We start from the raw sequence: 22,579 nt of genomic DNA, 5'->3' as shown, positions 1-22,579 counted from the left end.
GATGAATCATTCACTATCTACAAAAGGATACTATCAACAAAACTGACATCTATACATCTTTAGAAATACAAATTCGTATAGTGCACTCTCGCAAACATGAAGGTACATTAAACTACTCATAACAGAGCACAAAATACAAAAAACATTAAACAAAAGATATACATTACTAATAAGGCGCAATATTACATAGAATAACAAGGAAATTACGCTTTCTTTCACAAAATAAATATATTAGTGACATATTTTCTACTGGTGACGTCACATAAAAATATGGATCATATCACTGTCCTCGAGAGAAAAAAACGGAGCAGTTATGCACTTATGGCCTTCTCACGCATGGTGGGCCTATCAACGAAGTGTTCCAGATGTGCAGACTGCAACACTTGTAATCCTAAAAGAAAAGTCTGCATACCAACTCTGATATTCACACCCTAAGGATTAATTAATACTAAGAACAAATCTTGTAATTATTCATATTAATTTTGAGAATATTTTCAAATATATTTTAATAATATCCTTGAATGTACTTCAAGAAGTTTTATTGGCTTTTGTTGGAGGATTAGAAGATAATAAAATATATTCACTCTCATAAAGAGCGACGATAAGGATGTATAATTAAATGATGAAATAAAATCACAAACAAAATAAGTAAATGCACTTCTTTGGACTGGAACCAGGATTTTAAATTGGACATACGATCTTTAGGTGTCTAGGTGCCATTTGGATTCAGTAAAAAAAAACAACAAAAAAAAAACAACAAAACAACAACAACAACATTAAAGGCCCTGTACGAAAAACGGTATGGTTTCGTTTTTTGAAAGATCATAGAACAACGCTTTACTTAATGCAATATGAATATATTTAAAATTATTCTTCACTTTCGTCTTTCCATATTACTTGAAAAATGAACATTTTAGTTAACGTTTCAAGAATCTACTATTCTGATACATTACCCGTTACTGTTTTTTAGTACAAGGAATAAAAATGGGGGTTGTAATCCAGAAGAAAGCATTCATTGTGGTTCTGTCCAGAGACAGTAAATCACATCAAAATAGCCAAAAGTGTAAGAAGAATGGCTTGGTCGAAGAAATAGACGAAATGGCTAATTATCTAACATTAATATCTATAAGCATAAGGAACCTGTAGTCGCTAAAAGTGGCGTCGTATGAGAGAAGATAGGCGCCAAACTAAACAGTCATAGTTGCCATTTCGCTACTTACCACCGATAATTTCGAACACCGATTAGATATTCTTTTGGACCCTAAGTCATCAAGAAAAAGTTGAACGTATAGAAATGTAAAAAGTTGTTGTTTATCTGCCACTTGGGAGGGATGATCTCTAGCTATTACTATTCCTAATATAATGGTGGTTCACAATTATGGACAGAAAATTATAATGTTTCTTAACCAGAAAAACAATTAATGTTTATTAACTTACGCGTCAGCTGGTCCATCGTTTGTGTGGTTGGCGAAAGTGGGTACAGGTATTGTAGTAAGCTCCGTAAACTCATCCGATGAATTCGTCGAATCCTATGAGAAAAATATATCATGTAAAATTAGCGAATAAGCAGGTTTCCTTAACATAGGGAAGGATTTTGACAAGATTAGTTGTAAACTTATTCATAACTGTATTAAACAAACACGTATAGTAACTTAAATGCATTTAATACTTAATGCGAATAAAGGCTAGAGTAAATCCTGTCGATATTTATTCCTGCAAGGAAAGCGTTTGTCTTAGGTTTGCTGTCGCTACTCGTGTCTTGTTGCTGTAAGCCGTAAGCCTGTGGTGTATTAGAAATCTTTAGAATTGAATTTAGTTTGAATTGTTGTTTTAAGATCACTTTATGTACAGATAGGTTAATTAGGTCTGGACCTGCAGTTTAAAGTGGGACCCAATCCACTGTGCCATATGCCTCCACCAGGAATCGAATCCGGGACCTCTTTATTACAAGGGAACGACGCTTTCGCTGCGCCATCGAAATCTTTAGAAAACGAATTCAATCCTCAATACACAGGGTGGTTCAAAAAGGATTTTACAACTCTGTAAGTGTAAGCAAAGTGAAGAGAGAGAGAGTGCGCGAGTTAAGTGAACAGATTGGAGAAAGAGAAGGTGAGAAGCATTATACTAAGCCGCGCGTCAGGCTAAGTTTGCAGCAGGTTTTATGTATCAATCCGCGCGAGAACTGAGCTCAGAATCTTCCGTGCCAGTCTTGCCTCAACCGCCGAGCTGCTTACATCGCAGACAGAGAAAATCCACAGTATTGCCAACCGCACAACACATCAAAACCCGCATGCATGTCAAGTGGAATGTATTTTTGCTTCTCTTTGTCTCCTGAAACATAAACTTTTAAATGTACTTCCTGCGCATATATTATTTAATAAATGTGTCATTACTTAATATAAGAGCGAAATAACTTCTAAAACATGAGAGCATGTGTGTATATTTCGAGCACGCAAAACGAAAAATAAACGGAGATAAAGTAAACAACGATAGGCCCTCTTGAATTTAATGACAAATTATTATTTTTGGTTTAGAAAGAAATACATTTATGAGAAACGTGGTTGCTTCGTTCGCAATACATCCGTTACTGTAAGACACGCGCACTTCAAGTTATACCACCAAAAAAGCATGATTTGTTATTGTTGATATATACAATCAGGTGCATTGTCTGTCGCTATTACTCTGGTTTCAATTTATGAATCACTTCACTAAACCAGGATTCAAATCTCGGTCAGTCCATTTCTTGCTGATAATCACCCTTCCCTTTCTTTGCGCGGAACAGTAAATATGCGCCTTCAACAAAGCTTTCATTGCCGCCAGTGGGTGAAACAATAAGCCTCCCCCTTCCCTCATCGTCGGTTTCTTCAGCCCTGGCGGTGGTTTTGCATGGTTGTATCCTTCCATGTTTTATTCCCCCTTCCCCGACCCACCGAGTTGAAGGACGTCTCGTCCAAATAATAAACATGTTTCTTCTCACTGCGATATCTTTTAATACCGCGGAGATTCTTTTGTCGTCAAACAATCGTTTCCTCTTGCTAAACTCAAACCGCAAATCATTCAACACCCGTGATACAATTCGTGCGCACATTGACGGCAAATCACCTCACGCCCTGTTTTACTTTGATCTTGTTGCCGCAAGGAGGATTATACATTTAAAACAACTTGCTTGACTTTGAAGAGCATTTCCCTTCGGTTGAAGCCCAAAAAACATTCGGGTAAAACCGCGCGCTGAACAGGAGATTCAGCCATTCTCGCCGCTCTACAATAAACATAGGGTTAAAATAGTGGGATGTGCAACACTGGTATCGCCGATTCCACGCGCTCTGCATCGCATTCAGTCTCGCTCGACTCGCTCTAAAGTTTCAGTGTCTCTCCAACGCAATATATATTCCAGTTGGCGAATCTGCGGTTCTAACTGCACAGTGATTGCAACCAATTAAGTCCATACCTGCTAATGGATGTATTATTTTGTCTGTTTATTACAAATTAAATAACTGTTTTCTTGCAAGTATGCAGTTGGGTCGGAATAGAACCCGTCTCAGTGGAACTATATTCTTGCGTTTGGATCTACATATGCGAAAACCTGCTGCAAGGTTGACTTGACGCTTGGCTTAGTCATGCCATGACCATCGTAGCAGAACCCAGTTGAAAATATTTTGTCCACTCTTTGTCCCACCCGAATTAAGTAGTCTGGCGATGTTATTGTACGTATATATTTAATATCCCCCCGAAAGTGTCAAAATATTATGAGAGTGAGGGAATTTGCCCCCATCTCCCTTTCCAATAAAATCCTGGCTGTTGCAACACGATATCTCGATAATGACAAACGTGTGCAAGAAAAATGCCCGTGTGTGTATGGGAGGGGGAGGCGTCGCTGCAATTGGCAACACTGACCACAAGTGGTAGCTTTATGTTCCGCTTTCACCAGCTTCATGTTACCAAGCGTAAACTTCGTTATAAATAACTGACAACAACAGATAAACACACAGAATGTTGTGGCAAGTGAACATTCTCCCAGCTGTGGTGAGGACGTAAGTGAGCTGCTTCTAAGGGGAGTTGCTTGGTTATCTTCCTTTTCCTCACGTCTTCGTTCACAGTAACCTTTCCCATCTGCTGATAAGGTTGCTCCGTGGTATAAATCTCCATCGAAAGACGTAGTACAGCGATTTCCCTTGCTCACTTCGGAATGTGTATCTTTAGCCAAGCGAGGACTGCGTCTATTAAGCTGACGCATTTGCAGACTTCAAGATCCTGGGATGATATAAGTTGGAGCTGTGTTAATGGGCGAGTACTGTCCATTGGTACACACTGGCAAGAAACTCCTATTCGTTGCATCGTTGCTGAAGAGATCCTTGAGAAAAACTGACCTGTCAGATTCAGTTATACAGGGTGCCCCAAAAGTAATAGCGCAATGTGACACAGGTGAAAGTACACGATAATAGAAGCAAAAAAGTCTCTATAAACATGGGTCTGCAAACGAGCCGTTTTCGAGATAATCGCGGATGTGTGATTACAAGCCGCAACTGATTTCATTGTTTGTAAACGTCATCCTAGTTGGTAAAATGCTAATAATGTGTGCGAATGTGTGGGTACAAGCCGTTACTGACTTTAGTGTTTGTAAACGTCGTCCTAATTGGTGAAAAAAAAACAATAATACAGTATGAAAAATCAGGAGATCTCATTGCTTTTATTGAACATTCTACTTACTTTAACAAGGAATGCAGCGCCACCTCTCGGAAATGTTCTGTTTGATTACAACGCCACCTCTCGGAAATGTTCTGTTTGATTATAACCCCACCTCTCGGATATGTTTCGTTTTGTAAACAAAGAGCAAACCTCGGACCGCGCAAGAAGTAAAACACCCGGTGTTTACAAAATGCAATCAATGCATTTTGTGGCGGCTTGTAATCACACATTCGCGATCATCTCGAAAACGGCTTTTTTGCAGACCCATGTTTACTGAGACTTTTTTGCTTCTATATTATCGTGTGCTTTCACCTGTGTAAATTTGCGATATTACTTTTGAGACACCCTGTATTCAGTGGCGCTGGGGGTGTACAGGGGTACGCACATTGCACCTACCAAAATTTTTTCCTCGTTATTATCGTGCCTCTTTTTTATCACTGGACGAAATAACGACTATTACAATTACTAATAAGTAATATTAAAATATTGACATCAACATCATATAGTATGAAATATATTTGACGCGTGTGTTATATTTTATGCCGTATTTAAAATTTATACAGACTGGAATCGTGAATGGTAGTCAGCTCACCCAACCGGAATTAAATGTACAGTGACCGGCAATAATAATAGGACACCTAGAGTTAGGCAACACACATAACGCCTTGCAGGGAATCGAGTATTTCAGGATTTAGGTGTCTCATTTTTATTGTTGGTGACTGTACGTATCCTGAATACTCTGTCTTAATAATACGTATTAAAAATAGATTTGTGCAAGTGAAAGATATTTCCGTGTTGTTATTTTGCGTATCATCAACGATTAGATTTATTGTTTGACTGACTTGAAATTTCACTACTGGGTAAATCTATCAGAACAATCGAATCCACAAGACACGACAAATAATAATAATTAACAACATAAAGAAGTGAAAAATTGGACCACGGGCCACAAAAGGAATAAGGTAACGTACTCTGCTAAGCTCCCTCGCGGCAACCATGCATCTCCATGTAAAGGGGAATCTTATGTGAATGCTACAATGTGTACTGAACAGGAAAGTTCAAAATATTCACGAAACGGAATGCCGTTCCGCTCCGCTCCGCTCCATTTCGAACCCTGGGTACAGTACCATCCTATAAATCCTTTGACCCGACTTGTACAATAGTTCCTCTCGGTAAACTTTTTGAGTTAGTAAAGGCTGTTTAAAATTAGTGCAACACGATGGAATGAGGCCTAGAACTTTATCTGTTCGGGAATTGCATTCTTCAAAGCACCCGTATAAAATCTATCTTCAAAGTAACCATAAATTTAAGCAAAAATAAACGAAAAATCAAAATTATTTGTAAATATTGCTTTTTCTATTGGCGGTATGAGGTTATGTAAATTTTGCTTTAAAAACTGAAAGCTGTGTAGCTTGCCACAGGTTATATCATAGACGCAACTTGGGACCTAATTTTGAGGGGGCAAAATTAAACTGGGCATAATTTTGAGGGGCCAGAAATAAACTGGGCCCAATTTTGAGGGGGCAGAATCAAACTTAGGACTAATGTTGTGGGGGCAGATTCAGACTTGGGGCCTAATTTTGAGGGGGTAGAATCAATCCTGGGGCTTAACTTTGGGGGAAGAAACTCGGAAAGTTTTCCATCCCATAAAAGCAGCGTCCAGGATTATATGCTAAATAACTGTGACGTTTGAGAAATCACCTGTATTACCCTTTATTACTTTGCTCCTCAGGTCCCCTAATTTTTTTGGGGGGGGAAGCGGCCCCCTTGCCCCCGCCAAGTTACGCCTATGGGTTATATTGAACTAAAATGGTAACAATGTGCTTGTTTTAGGTCCATTGTAAGCTGACATAGACAAACCAGGACTGGATCCACATTTTGAAGGGGTGCCTCCACTGGGAACTGAACTTGAGACATCTTTAGTAAACCACTAAATGAGAAGTCTGTCACCAGGGAAAGGATTTATATGTAAGTACATATTTCATATGATGCTAAAATCAATGTGATTTTTTTATTTTTGCGAATCGTGTGATGTAAGCTCAAAGATTGCGATCTTTATTTTCCATATTTTAACATTTCTTTAGGTTTTAGCACATATTTTAGAAATTTTACACATGATTAACATGTTTTCAAACATTTCCCGACATACGGTACATGTTCAGGCAAACTTCATCTTCTATTTTGGTGTTAAATAGGCTACCAAAGGTTTTCTGTTCGTTTTGTACGTATTTTGAATCTTGACATTAAGACAGCGAATCTGATATTCTAATATTATCAAAAATAGAGATTACAATGTAAAGCTTTTTCGTTGAAATCCAGAGCGCCAAGAGGCAACAAGACAGAACTTCACGTGTGCATTCATAATCCAACTACAATCAGCAATTTTGTTGCATTATTGCGTGATTCAGTTCTGTTGCGTTATCCGTTCAAGACAGTCGCGGTAACCAGGCCTGCAGCCAAAATTGGTCTCCAGGGGGGACTCGCAGGTTATCAGGAGGGCTTATAAACAAAGTTCATTTTTCTAAAGTTTAACAGTATTAAATGACGGTAAATTATGTATGTCGGGGTCATTAACGTATTGTAAAATATAAAATTTAGAGATATTGAAAAAACTAGTATTTGTATATCTTCTAAAACATCTCTTGAAGTGTTAATTGACTGGTAGTCCCTTAATGCACACTCCATATTTTTTTTGATGACACAATTATTTATATCATACAAGTAAAAATGAACAATATTCACTTCAATCATAGTTCCTACCGTACATTCCATCCCCAGCAGACACAATGAGACTCCCTTTGATTCCAAAAACTTGGGATCTATTGACATTTGACACAGATGTGGAAGGAATGTGGATGATGACAACAAAGTCACAGATTTCTGTCAAACGAGAGGCTACGACAGGGGTTGGGGAGGTACAGATAAAGAAGCTCCCCTCAGGAAGAAATTTCTAAAGTCTAGAACTGGGATTCCCAAAGTTTTTTCGTTTCATGGCTCCTTTAGTATTTCATGATTTTTCTGCGGCGCCCAAGTCAGAATGTAGGCCTATCTAGCATTTGCAACGCTCAGTTAGTGTGGTTGGTTGCTTCAAATTCAGAAACATCTTGTGTGTAAAAAGTAATAAATAAGCGCACATTTAGAAAAATCATATCATTTCTGTGAAAATATTGGAACATTTCGTTGCTCCCCTGCAAGCTAGCTAGAGATCCCCAAGGTGATGCGGTGCACACATTGGGAACCACTGGTCTAGGGATCTTCTAAATACTTGCAGCTACTTAGACTTCGGCTCATAAACAAGATTGAACGAATGTAATAGCTACTGTTCATGTTCTGTGAATTTATTTTTCATCAAGTTGTGAGCCAAATAATATCTGCTGTCTACATTTTCACTGCAAACAAATTAGTGTACAAAATAGTTTTACCTAAAGTCAAGGGAGCTGGCGGCAGTGCCGGGTGGGGGGGGGGGTGAGCTACGGGCCTGGGTAACAGTCGCATTACCGAGAGAAGGAGAATATGAAACTCAAAAAAGGTGCATTTCAGAGTTCAAAGATGAAGTTTTATGGACTGATGGCAACATCATTTTGTAATTTCTGTGAAAATAAAGTGGCGGCTACTCAAAGGTTTCAACAACTGGCAAACATCAGGAAAACAAACAACCAAGACCCAAACAGAGACAGCTGTTTCTAACAGAACCAACAACTTCGGGTCTAAGGTCTGATTTCATCACAGACCTATGCTCTCTGCCTATACAGTGCCCTCAATACTGCTGGCATTCGTCTTTCCAGGAGATCCACGTTTCAGCACGTGAGACAAAATTTGGTAATGTACTACATTGTTTTGGTAACAGGAAATAAAGCACACCTTGCATTCCAATTAAAGCTCAATGAATTTAGGCAATATTGAACTCCATATTTGTTGCGTATATAGTACTATTTAGTACATATAAAATGAGTTTCCTGCCTCATGACATTAAATATTGTCGTTAGATTTGCAGTAATTAAAAGAGTAACCAATGTATGTTCATTCGTTGTTTTATAATCAATTATTATCGATTTTGACACACAAATTGACCGCCAAAGCCACGAGCAAATTTTCGCTTCTCGTTTCTTTGTACAATTTGTTTTTTCGATTCTGTTGCTGCACTTTTTATTGTGTATATTTTGTTGATACACTCCTTATGTGTCGATATAGGGTGAAAAGCTGTTCGGTATACTTATAAGATATGCAAAATTAATCATGTCAGAAAAGGCTCTACAACGTCAGAGATCATGGGTTCGAATCTCGGCATGGGTGTTCTTTGTCAATTTAATCGTGTCATCTTCGCGATTAGTCAAAAGTGACGGAAATGTGAATTAAATAAACAAAATCAATCATGTCTAAATTCGTAAGGTACGCCACTTATAAAGAAACAGGCATATATCCCGATACGAATTATACACTTCCCTCTGTAAATACCACAACCTGCCTTCTCTCAGCAAAAGAAGGAAGATGGAATTGCTCTGTTTCTTATACAAAATCATGAACAATAATATTCAAGTACAACATCTTCTAGAACAAATACACATACATGTTCCTCTCTCCAAGACACGATCCAAAGGGGGCCTCTTTTACTGTAGTAACAGAAGATCAAACATTATAAATAGGCTAAATCACTTATCAGGAGAATGTGTGAACTGTACAACCGATGTTCCGAAAGGGAACCAAAATTAGATATATTTCACATGCCTATTGGGACATTCAAAAAAGTTATTCAAGGAATGGAAGAATAAATATCAACAATGTAAACATAAACGCACTTTTTGTAAATATATATTTCTTCAAGGTAAATAACTTCTATCCTTGATTTATACTGTGTTTATTTCCATATTTTATGTATTTATAATATATTATATTAGTATCTCCTTATATATATATATATATATATATATATTGTACAGTCTCTCTCAAAAGTTTTAGGACAACGACATTTTAACCTAGGCAACCCAAATTACACAAGGCGTTGGTGGGTTGCGTGTAGAGTTAGGCTCAATTTCAGGGTTGCCACATGCACAATATATATTTATAAAATACGTGAAAGGAAAATAAAAACAAGTATTATTGTATAAAATTATTAAAAATATCACTATTATATCGCAAATGACAAAATTCTTTCTGAAAGAAAAGAAAATAGGTTTTCTAGTATTTCATCGCTGATGAGTCTCCAGAAAGGAAAAGAGGTGAGAGAAAACGAAAGGTGATAAAGGAGAGGAGAAAGAGAAAGCGAAAGGAGAAGAGGAAAAGTAGAGGAGAGAAGAAAGAGAGGATAGACGAGGAGAGGAGATGTAGTGAGGAGAATGGAAAAAGATTCTAGGAGAGATCAGGAAAATGGAGCAAAGAAGAGAGAAGAGGAGGAGAGGAGACGAGAAGAGGGGAGTGGAGAGCAAAGTAAAGGAGAGAAAAAGAGAAGAACGAAAAGAAGAGGAGAAGAGTACAGTGGAGTCGGAAATCTAAGACAGGAGACGAGATACGAGGAATTGAGATGAGTGGGATGGAGATAAGATGCGAGAAAAGTAGGGAAGGCGATATGAGATAAAAGCAGAGCGAGCAGAAGGAGGGGAGAGGAGAAGTAGAAGAGGAGAACAGAAGGGACTGAAGAGAAGTGGTAGTTGCAGAAAATATCATCTCAGCGTCAAGAATTGATGCATTGGTCAAATTATCGACATGAAACATTCAATAACATTTTGAAATGTATTGGAGAATGTATGATATCGGTTCGAAATGCCTTTTGGCTTAGTTCAGAGCAAGGTAAAATCTTCCATGTAAGATCTTTGATTTTACCTGCGATTATACCACTAAAAACATGAATGTAATTTGAATATTTATAAGAATTATCCAATTTTTGTTCACTTCTCGGTTCGTTGAAATGCAGATTTTGTAATTTAATACTTCCCCTCCCCCCCATCGTTAATTCCAAACTGAATCATTCCGTTTCACACTGCGTGGACAATGAACACAATTGGATAGGTCTAAAACTTACGAAAATTTTCTGCCACCGAGAGGGTTTGAACCTAAGACCATCAGATTGACAGTCCTGAACGGTAAACACTACCCTACAAGCTTTCGCTTCTGAAAGTAAGTAGAAGGAGCTGACCAATGTGAAATGTAAATGCAACTCTCCTCCTACATGTAATGTGCAAACAATACTTGTTTGTAACAAAGAAAACGAAGGTGGTACGACTCGGCGAAAACATTTAATGGAGAATTACTCATGAAGAGAACTTTTCATTCGATATTTGCGGAGGAATCCTTGCATTAAACTCGAGTGGGAAAAGGGGTAAAATTAGTATGTCCTGAATTGCCACAAATATAAATAGTTATTTCATTTATATTTGTCAATGTCTTTGAAGCAGTACACAATTATCGTTAGAGTAACATAATTCACGATCTTATACATGGAAATATCCCTTTGAAGGTGTGTCATTTATTTGTTTATTTTTTATATATTCCATATGCAGAACAATGTAGTCACTATACACTGCTATTACAAATAATGTTATCATGCTCTTGTTTAATAGAAGGGGATTTAAAAAAAAGAAAAAAAGAACACCTAGTATGGATGATCGAACCTGGGATCGCTAGCAGCCCAATCGAGAACTCTAACCACTACACCACGCCCTTACCTTCGATTAAAACAACAATTTTTAAGTATTCTGTCCCTCCAATATTGTAAATGTCGTTGGGTATACATGTAGTTGAACTTTTACTTTAATTTTGAATTGCTTTAGTGTAGTATAGCAGATATGTTCGAGAAATTACTTTCAAAGTAATGAGAAAAACGAGAATTTTGGTACGAACTTGTGAAAATGCGAGATATTTCTTCTAACTTATTATTGTGATTAGACATTATTAATGAAAAATATCTAGAGGCTTGAACATTGCAGGACTATATTCTTCTCCTGTGATACTACAACAGACGAAATGCTTGTTTGCTGACGCAAGTGTCGTGTTCAGAACAGTCTTATGAAATGTATTTGCTGTTGCGTAACGTAACACGAAATAATTACACCGTTTGCGAACTACCAAATCTGCGCAACGTTAGACGTAAACAGGCGGAAAATTTTATTCGTCACATTTGACAGTACTAGTCAAGAGAGACTCGTGGGACACACTGTTAAGGTGCTGGACTAAATCCTTCTTATTTTTCTTCCTCGACGAACAACAATTTTTAAAGTAGAGCAACAGTCGTTCCGCTCTTTCTGATTTCTTTTAAATTCTTCCACATTCCTTTACTTGGGTTAAAAATAAATAAAAATATTGCTTGCATTTCTGTCATTGACGTAGACCAGACCCGTACGAAGGATTTCTTTGAGGGAGAGGCCAGACCCAAATTTATATATATATATAAGAGAGCGAGAGACAGATATTACAAAATAGTTCAAATAGTGCAAGCGCCATTGAAAAGTCATGATAATTCTATGTTTAGAAAATAATATATTTATAAATTAAATGTTGCATACTAGGAATTATTATTACAATAAAGAACATGTCTAATTGTGAGTTAAGAAAAAACAATAATAAAGAGACATTCTCGCATCACGATTGCAGTTCGAAAAAGTCGGGACAAGGATTGAAAGTAACGCACTGTCCTGACTAAATCGGTGGATCGGACGTCTGCTAGCCTTGCATTATAAAACTAAAACCATCCAATATTACAGACTGAAGTCTTTTGCGCAAGAAACAGATTAATTTTTGTAAGAACAAAATTGAAATTTTTACACATTTCTAAAATCGACGATGTTATTTTCTTAGTTATTGATTGGTTCACATTTAAATATTTCAGGATTCGAGGGGGCATGGCCCGCATACCCCCCCCCCCCCCTGGGTACTGGCCTGACGTAGACAGTGGGAGAGAAATTTTGAAGAATCTTTCTATTACATTTATTATTTAAATCCACCTTATGCTCAGATAGGTTTATTGACAATCCTGAACTTTTCGTTTAATAGATAATATTTGGTTTTAGACGACGGGAGAACATTGGTCGAATTTCCTTTCTTGCTCTTTTGAGAGAATATATACTTCTACAATAGCAATCGCGTTCGGAAACGGTGAAAAAGAAAGGCACACAAGCTTGGTAGCGTAGCTTGCTCGCGTTCAAAGTGACTCACTCACGCTATTCAAGGCCGCTTCTTATCGCAAAACACGCATAGTGTCTGCACCCAGCAAGTTACAAGTGACCAGAGTCGAATTTTAAACAGAATCTGAAGAATGATAGATTTCATCAGAGGCGGCTAGGTGGGCACTAGCTCAACATGCAATAGTTTAAGTGATAATTTCTGACAAACAAGAAACCTTTTTAATAAGTATTAGGATAGTTATACGTGTATTTGCTCCTTTTTAACAATGTAAGCTCGAAGACAATCAGTATTCCATTTGTTTATATTGGCATCTTGGTCAACCGGGGGTTATTACAGATAAGGAACTATTTCGTAGATGTTCATTTAACCGTTATAAAAATACAAATAAAATATATTCACAAGCTTAGATATACTAACAACGAAGAAATAAATTCAGAGTTAAATTTCAAATGCATGTGTATACAGAGTAATGTATATGTATCATGTGTATGTAGAGTAATTCTATAAGTACAGAGCTATATCAGAGTATTGAACTTCTTTTTACAGGATAACGTTTACAATATTGACGCGACAGAATACTTAAGAACTGTTGCTCCAAGGGAAGCAAAGGGCGTAGTGTATTGGTTAGAGTTCTTGAAAGCATTGGTTGCGGTCCAACGTTCGATACTCCATACTAAGTGTTCTTTTTTTCTTTTTTTTTAATCCCCTTCTATTAAACAAGAGCATGGTAACATTATTTGTAATAGCAGTGTATAGTGACTACATTGTTCTGCATATGGAATATATAAAAAATAAACAAATAAATGACACACCTTCAAAGGGATATTTCCATGTATAAGATCGTGAATTATGTTACTCTAACGATAATTGTGTACTGCTTCAAAGACATTGACAAATATAAATGAAATAACTATTTATATTTGTGGCAATTCAGGACATACTAATTTTACCCCTTTTCCCACTCCAGTTTAATGCAAGGATTCCTCCGCAAATATCGAATGAAAAGTTCTCTTCATGAGTAATTCTCCATTAAATGTTTTCGCCGAGTCGTACTACCTTCGTTTTTTTTGTTACAAACAAGTATTGTTTGCACATTACATGTAGGAGGAGAGTTGCATTTACATTTCACATTGGTCAGCTCCTTCTACTTACTTTCAGAAGCGAAAGCTTGTAGGGTAGTGTTTACCGTTCAGGACTGTCAATCTGATGGTCTTAGGTTCAAACCCTCTCGGTGGCAGAAAATTTTCGTAAGTTTTAGACCTATCCAATTGTGTTCATTGTCCACGCAGTGTGAAACGGAATGATTCAGTTTGGAATTAACGATGGGGGGGGAGGGGAAATATTAAATTACAAAATCTCCATTTCAACGAACCGAGAAGTGAACAAAAATTGGATAATTCTTATAAATATTCAAATTACATTCATATTTTTAGTGATACAATCGCAGGTAAAATAAAAAATCTTACATGGAAGATTTTATTTTGGTCTGAACTAAGCCAAAAGTCATTTTGAACCGATCTAATACATTCTCCAATACATTTTAAAATGTTATTGAATGTTTCATGTCGATAATTTGACCAATGCATCAATTCTTGACGCTGAGACGATATTCTTTGCAACTACCTATTCTCTTCAGTCCCTTCTGTTCTTCTCTTCTCCTTCTTCTCTCCCCGACTTCTGCTCTGCTTTTATCTCATATCGCCTTCCCTACTTTTCTCGCATCTTATCTCCATCCCACTCATCTCCACTCCTCGTATCTCCTTTCCTGTCTTAGATTTCCGACTCCACTGTACTCTTCTCCTCTTCTTTTCGTTCTTCTCTCCTTTACTCTACTCTCCACTCCCCTCTTCTCGTCTCCTCTTCTCCCATCTCGTTTTCCTCCTCTTTTCTCTTCTTTGCTCCACTTTCCTCATCTCTCCTATAATCTTCTTCCATCCTCCTCACTACATCTCCTCTCCTCGTCCATCCTCTCTTTCTTCTCTCCTCTACTTTTCCTCTTCTCCTTTCGCTTTCTCTTTCTCTTGTTCTTTCTCACCTCCCGTTTTCTCTCACCTCTCGTTTTATCTCACCTCTTTTCCTTTCTGGAGATTCATCAGCGATGAAATACTTGAGGACCTATTTTTTTCTTTGAGAAAGAATTTTGTCACTTGCGATATAATAGTGATATTTTTAATAATTTTATACAATAATACTTGTTTTTATTTCTCTCGCGTATTTTATAAATATCTATTGTGCATGTGGCAACCCTGAAATTGAGCCTAACTCTACCCGCAACCCACCAACGCCTTGTGTAAATTGGGTTGCCTAGTTTAAAATGTCGTTGTCCTAAAACTTTTGAGAGACACTGTACATGGTGGTAAAGATCTGAAATACTGAGTGTAAAGATGAATACGTTGTGCATTGTACTTAATAATTGAAATATTGTATTCATGTAGGCTATTTTTGTAGATAATAGATATTTTATTCCACTCTCTTCAATTAACATGTATTATTATAACTCGGTTTGTTAACTGTTGTATACACATATAATTTAGAGTTGACATGTTTTTTATGTTTATTTAAATTTCTGCACAATAATATTTCTTATCAAACCGTAAATTTACAAGCTCAAGGCAAGAAATGTAGATCACTGTAATTGGGCATTCGCCTGTTGTGTTTAATAATAAATAAATAAATGTCAAGAAATTGTAACCTTACGCAAACATGAAATTCTAGTAAAAAGGCGTGTCACTATGTATAAGGATAAATAAATATGTATAAATGACGGCGTTCTTTGATCGCATAAATATCTCATTCCCTTCACGGAACTCCACACCTCATACGCATCCTCAGATTTCAAACCCTGGCTCCGTCTAGCTTACCAGACAGGAAATGGATGTTATTAAGTCAATATTATCTGCAAGGGAATGAATGAGAGCTCTGATATAGCCGTATCAGAATGAATGAAATTGAAGGTGTGCTACGTAGTGCTACTGATTTGTAAATTCTTGGATAGTTGCAGCTTGGCGGTAGGCAGATAAACTGACTCAAGTATTCTTGGATTCTGTCCAAATAGTGTCGTTTCTTCCTCCCTTTTGGAGCGCGTGCGTGCGTGTGTAAAATGCGATCCAAAAATACGCAAGACTAGACGACACGTTCATGTGTCCCCACGTGCCACTTTCGGAAGTGGGGAAGACTTCAGGAACTACAGGAAGGTTTCATCATGAGTTGAGAAGTTGAAAAGATTTTCTGTGAGAAAAGGAACTGCGTACGTGCGGGCTTCTTGAATATTCATACCTGCATTGTGTTAAACGGAGACACGTTTTGTTAATTGAATTTTAATTCTGAGGGGTATTATTGAAGTCGTTGATTTCAGTTTTTAAAATCGAGAAAACGTGGAGCGCTTGTAAACAAAATTGCAGATGAACAACAGAAAATGTAATTTATAATTTGTCGTGTGAAAAGCAACTCCAAAAATGCGGTATTAGGTTTTGTCTAACGTATCTCCTCGGAAGATTTCTTTTTGAGAGTCAGACCGACGTATGTCCAATTTACTGCCTCTCTTAAAGACTCAGACATATCCCTATGAATGCATTATTTCCTCTCTCCTGTAAATTTCATAAATTAGAGTTACGTCCCTCTGATTCTGACACGACGAATTAACCCTTTCCATAACTACCACAAGGTGTGTATTTGTGTTGTCTACGTACTCAGGAGTTTTATTTTTATTTTCTTCAACTACTTTCTTATGACAATTATATTACGTAAGATCAGGCACAATTTATGTATGACAAGTTTGTCGTTTTAGCAAGTACCACAAAGAAAGTAAAATTTTCTCTTAATTTGATTTAAAAATATGATAAGATAGCTTTTTTCAAAACTCGTAATCATATGTGATGAATTGTTTGCACTTTTGACCATTGTACTTGGTTTATAATATACACCAATGTTTCAGAGACTTCTTCTGTCTCCGACTTCAGGCTAGTGTATATGCTATCCTGGCGGATTTAGCGGGAGGGGCACGGGGACGCGTGTCCCTCCCAAAAGGGATGAGTAACAAGTATTTGGAACGTTATATTATAACGAACAATCAATTCTTTCCCAGGTAGTAAAAAAATAAAATAAAGTTTGGCACAGATTCATTAATCAGGACTAAATTTACCACACGCTTAATTAAGTCAACGCTGAAAGTCTAAACCGGCGCTTGTTAGTTTCATGGCGACATTTCGCCTGAGGAGATGAATTCTCAAACGTATGCCTTTGTGTAAGCATTGTTAATACAAATACCGTAGAACTACTACTATTTCACAAATATCTACTAATGCTATCTATCATCTCATAATCAAAATGTCCTGGGTTCTTTTCTCGGATTGCACTTTGAAAGTCTAGCCCCGATTATTTTCTCTGACCTCAAACTTGGACCTAAAACGAACCCATGTAATTATCTGGATGTAAATATATTATACAAATATATAGGCTGTTTTTAATATGTCGAAAAACGTGAGTATTATATTTCTAATGTTACATCTTGTCCTAAGCGTAGAGCATATTCTGGGTCCCCTCCCAGAAAAAAATCTATATCCGCCTAAGAAGAATTTTCCATTGAAATATTTGAACACAATATTTCAATAATTTTGGATATTTTAAAGTATGTTAGAACAATCCATAAAGTCCATGTATGTGGTCATATGTCGGTAGTCTTCAAACACAAGATGTGTATGGGGAGGGTCCAAACATTCACCACTGATATAATCATCTAGTTTTTTTCATTAATCGTACACCATTGAATTACATGCTCGTAAAATGAAACGTGCGCATGTGTATCCGTGAAGTTATGTTTAAAGTTTACAAATACCTTTCGAGCCAACCTGTTCAAATTGTGAAAAGTTATATTTAAAGTGGATAGGCCTATATGCAATTTATTCTCCTTCCTTGGTGACAGTCGGGTCATAAAAGTCTGCCATCGCGCTCGATTGAGGAACCTTGGAAAGGTTCCATCTGGTGTCATGCGATCTTTCGACCTCCTGGAGACGTTAACGGGTCCATAGAATAACAACCCAACCCTCAGGAGACTCCGCATTGTGGACTAGACGAGATGATTAACAAACCGCTTGCAACTTCCGCCGACTTTACTCCACAGAATACACTACACGTCTGGGTCTTTTTGTCGCTCTGAATTGATCCGTCGGCCTAAAGGGAAACGTTTAGTGTGATGTCAGTGAATAGAATCTGCGAAAAATCATTGATGACAAGACGTCTAGGACAATAAGAGAAATCCAGAAATAGGGCACGCAGAAAGTTTTTAGACTGTGAAAGTAAGGGGGGGGGTTCAGCTGCTGGAAAAGTATTATGTACGCCATTATGGGTAATGGAGTGAATTGAGCCATTTTCTTGAAAAAATAAAAAAATAAAATAAACAAAAAAGGTGGGTTTGCCCCCCCCCCCAACTCCCCATCGGCACGTCTATGAATCCCTATGAGAGAGACTTGGATTTCAAATTAACAAGTTAATTAAATTGTATTATACATTCACAAATAACTATTTACTTCCTTCCATTGTACAGTGGGATGGATAAGTATTACCAAACAAATTATCCATGACAATGTTTTTTCTTTGTTTTAGCCAATGAGAGCTTCACGAATTGGAACAAAACGCCAAACAAGCAGCTGACAACCTCTGGACCAGAGGACGTAAGATTGCATTGCGTAAATACACGTAGGATGCAAAGCAAAAATTAACGAAAATAGTCGTGGACAAATTGCCGAGCAATAGTTATGCATTCGACTGTATGTGTATTTATTTGTTAGCAGGGACTTGCTGAGTTCAAGAACGTTGTATAAATGTCAATGTTTTAAAGCACGTTTATTTCGATTCTTTTTTATTGAGTAGAAAGGTTGATTTAATGTAATGATTTGTGTTTAAATTGCATTCAAAACTGATCGAGAGAAATTACATCTGAAGTAGTATAAACTATGTTTTAATTCAGGCAACGGTACTTGAATAATACCAAGGTAAAACAAAATCGAGCGCTGACTTGAAATTCAACTTTTAATTTGTAAAAAAAAAAATCTGCTCATCGTTCACTTCTCTTGTGAATTATAATTTCAGTGTAACGTATAGTTGCACAGTTTCAGTTTTGAAAACAAGGGATTATCCTGATTATAAAATAATACGAATATCCAGAACTTCAATGTCGGATAAATAAATATTCAATATATTTATATCTGAAGTACCGTTAAAAGAAATACTATATAGTGTAAACTGTTCAAATTTCATCCTCACTGCAATGGATGATGTTCAACTTGATGCCATCACGCAGTGCACTTTGGGAAGAAACAGCACGAAGTCGGGCAAGCAGATTCGCACGTGTTAAGGAAAACGTATGAGAAGTCTTCTTACAGCGAGAAATGATCCTCAAATGATCATGATAATTGATACGCACCCACTTATTGTATCATTTTAAGTGTTTGATATGTTTAAAATGTTAATTGTCTATTATGACGTAATTTGTTTTGTTCAATTGGGTAGTCTTTTATGGTTATGGACTAACCTTAAAACATTTGATTGTGAGTTGTTAGGTAAGAGATATGATTATGGATGTTGCTGAATAATGGAAGTGATTTTGGAAATGTGAATGTGGTAATTTGTGTTGTGAAGAACAATTATGAACTTAATACACTTTTGTTTCTTATAAGGAGTTTAATTGCGAGTGCAAGTTGGTAAGGTTTACGTAAGCATATCCTTATCTCATTTCCCACAACCTGAGGGCTTCATAGTAGGCTGATAAGTCTCAGGCTCGCCGTTGAGGAATAAAAGTAAGTAGATCCATTGAGGCTAAACCGGGGAACGTAGCAGGTGTAAACTTTTTGGCGCCGCAACGCGGGACTCGATAAATGTGTTTGAGTAGGGTATGCAGAAGCATAATTTAAGAAGTGATCGTCATAAGTTAAAAATGGATACTTTAAGTTGCTGTTCCGATAAAGGGAAAGCTGATGATGAAGAGGTTGAGTGCAACGATTGTAAAAGAAGCTTCCACTTACGTTGTGCTGGTTATCCTTTGCCAAAATCGCAGTATAAGGGGGAAGAATTGAAATGTCTTATTTGTAAAGAGAAGGGTAACAAAGGAAGTCCTTGTTTGGAACAGTTGTTTCAAACCCTGATGGAGAAAATGGAAATGGGAAGAAAGGAAGATAAAGAGGAACAGGATAGGATAAGAAATGAACAAGAAAGAATCAGAAGAGAAAATAAAGAGGAACAGGAAATGATAAGAAATGAACAAGAAAGAAAAAGGAATGAAGAAAGAGGAGAATTGATGAAGCTGCTCAGCCAAGATAAGGATGAATTATTATCTAGAATAGAAGAGGGGCGAAAGGAATGTAGAGAAATTAAGGAGACTCTGAGGAAGGAAATTGCGTGTGAGAGGCAGCAAGTAGCTGAATTAATACTAAAGCTGGAAGAAAAACAAAAGGAGGATTATGAAAAGTGGAACTTAGACTTGACACAGGAGAAAACATCTAGAGAAGCTAAAGAAAAGGAAATGGAAATGAAATTGAGAGATTGAGGGGACGAATAGAGAGTGTTGAAATAATTACAAGGCCACAACCAACACAGGGTTCCTCAGAATTACTTGATAATTTAGAGCTAAATCAGAGAAGGCAAGAAAGGAAACTTGAAGAAGTTACGGAGAAAGTCGCATCTGTAGATAGGCAGGTCGATCAACTACAGATGTTAATGGCAGGCTGTCGGGTTCTAGAACCTTCTCAAAATGGTGAAGCTGTATTTCAACCGGGAATGAACGGTTCAACAACGAGAGGTGATTCCAAGGGGAAGATGAGGAAAAGAAATCGTTACTCGTCAAGTTCTTGCTCTGCAGTTTCCTCTAGTTCTGAGGAAACTGAAACTAGGAAAATTACAAAGCCCAGGAAGAGACATAATAATGGAAAGTCTGAGAGATGGGGACAGGATGAGATATCTCGTGACAATGCCTATAAGAATAGTTCCTACAAATCTTTTCGCATGTCTGATGTTAACGCTCTTTCAAAGTTTGCTGGAGAGATTAATACTGTCTCTGCTGAGAGGTATTTAAAAGAGCTAATAACATACCTGGATCTAATGAATGTCCCTATGATTTTTAGATTGAAGTTATTGCCCTCTCTTATGGTAGGAAAGGCTAAGGCGTGGTTTGTTGCAAATGAGAAGAAGTGGAAGACTTTTGAACATTTTTGTGCTGCCTTTAGAAAACAATATGCCTCTGCTGGTGCCAAGCAAAGGGAAATGCAGACACTGAGAAGCAAACGGTATTCGAGGAGCTGTGGCCTCTCACTTGAAGAATATTGCTGGGACACATATGGCTCTTATTGTAATCTTGTGGATAGTGTTGACCAAAGCGAAGCGCTGAACTTGGTTATTAGTCAACTTCCGCTGCGAGTGCGTCAGTTGGTACTTACTCGCGATCCACGCAACATGGACCAACTTACCAGCTTCTTGGGAAGCCTCGGAGCAACTTGAGGGATGGAGGAGAGAAAATCCGAGATTTGAGGACAGAAGAGCCAACCAAGCTAGAGTTAGGCAATTGACGTTCTCCAGAAATCAACCCAATTCAGCGAAGGTGTCTGCTGGTAGCGGAATATCTGATAATGAGAACTTCAGTGGTAGCGCTCGACAAAGTAACAATCCTTCAGGAGAAGAAAATAGAAGCGGGTTCTATAGAAGAAGGAACTGCGAGGGACTACAGCGATCTTCTGGAGAAGAAATAAGAACGCCATTCCGAAGAAGAAGTTCGTATGGTAATAATAATTTCTCCCCACATCGCTATAACCGGTATAGAGGTAACTACAATTGGAGGAGGAAAGAAAGTGCTACACAGACGGAAGATTTCGATAGTGGAGAAACTAGTGTTAAACAATTAGATGTTACCACTTGGAATACGTCTGCCCTGTCCTACACTCCAAGAAACTGAGAAGCAGTTGTTGAGTTCAGTGGATGGCCCTAGAGTTTTGAAAAAGAAAATTTACTCCATTTTCATTTTGTTAATTTTCTTTTTGTTTGTGGGAGGATGCCATGATACGCACCCACTTATTGTATCATTTTAAGTGTTTGATATGTTTAAAATGTTAATTGTCTATTATGACGTAATTTGTTTTGTTCAATTGGGTAGTCTTTTATGGTTATGGACCAACCTTAAAACATTTGATTGTGAGTTGTTAGGTAAGAGATATGATTATGGATGTTGCTGGAATAATGGAAGTGATTTTGGAAATGTGAATGTGGTAATTTGTGTTGTGAAGAACAATTATGAACTTAATACACTTTTGTTTCTTATAAGGAGTTTAATTGCGAGTGCAAGTTGGTAAGGTTTACGTAAGCATATCCTTATCTCATTTCCCACAACCTGAGGGCCTCATAGTAGGCTGATAAGTCTCAGGCTCGCCGTTGAGGAATAAAAGTAAGTAGATCCATTGAGACTAAACCGGGGAACGTAGCATAATCATACCTTGAATCACTTCGACAAAGACCATAAGCACAATGCTTATTTCCAATATTTTCAACGCAGGGTATGTTTGCCCGAAATATCGCGGCGAAGCGTGATTTCGCGCAATGAATTGTGGGGGAAGTTGTTCGCTGAATATAATTCATTGTAACTTTCCCTTACGGGAACTAGAAGGCAACGAATAAGTATTTGTACCATATTGATTTCATATATTTGTTTATTTTACGTTGCTTTAAATTCATACTGTTACAAATAGCACTGGTTCAAAGCAGTCTGTAGGCCAAATTCTTCTGACTAGGGCTCTGATAA

General features: G+C 37.4%; 1 protein-coding gene across 3 annotated transcripts in view; it reads right to left on the bottom strand.

Annotated features, from left to right (window-relative positions):
- Nucleotides 1–22,579, bottom strand: part of LOC145990988 (proton-coupled amino acid transporter-like protein pathetic) — a 106,276-nt gene that overhangs the window by 65,415 nt on the left and 18,282 nt on the right. For all 3 annotated transcript variants that reach the window (XM_083126619.1, XM_083126617.1, XM_083126618.1), the window contains exon 2: nt 1,438–1,529. In XM_083126619.1, coding sequence (XP_082982745.1) covers nt 1,438–1,529 — 92 coding nt within the window. The remainder of the gene's footprint in view (nt 1–1,437; nt 1,530–22,579) is intronic.

The sequence above is a fragment of the Lepisma saccharinum genome, chromosome 8 (assembly GCF_977018435.1).
Source record: "Lepisma saccharinum chromosome 8, izLepSacc3.1, whole genome shotgun sequence".
Taxonomy (NCBI): domain Eukaryota; kingdom Metazoa; phylum Arthropoda; class Insecta; order Zygentoma; family Lepismatidae; genus Lepisma; species Lepisma saccharinum.
The sequence above is the reverse complement of the archived record's forward strand: the minus strand, read 5'-3'. Positions and strand labels throughout refer to the sequence as shown.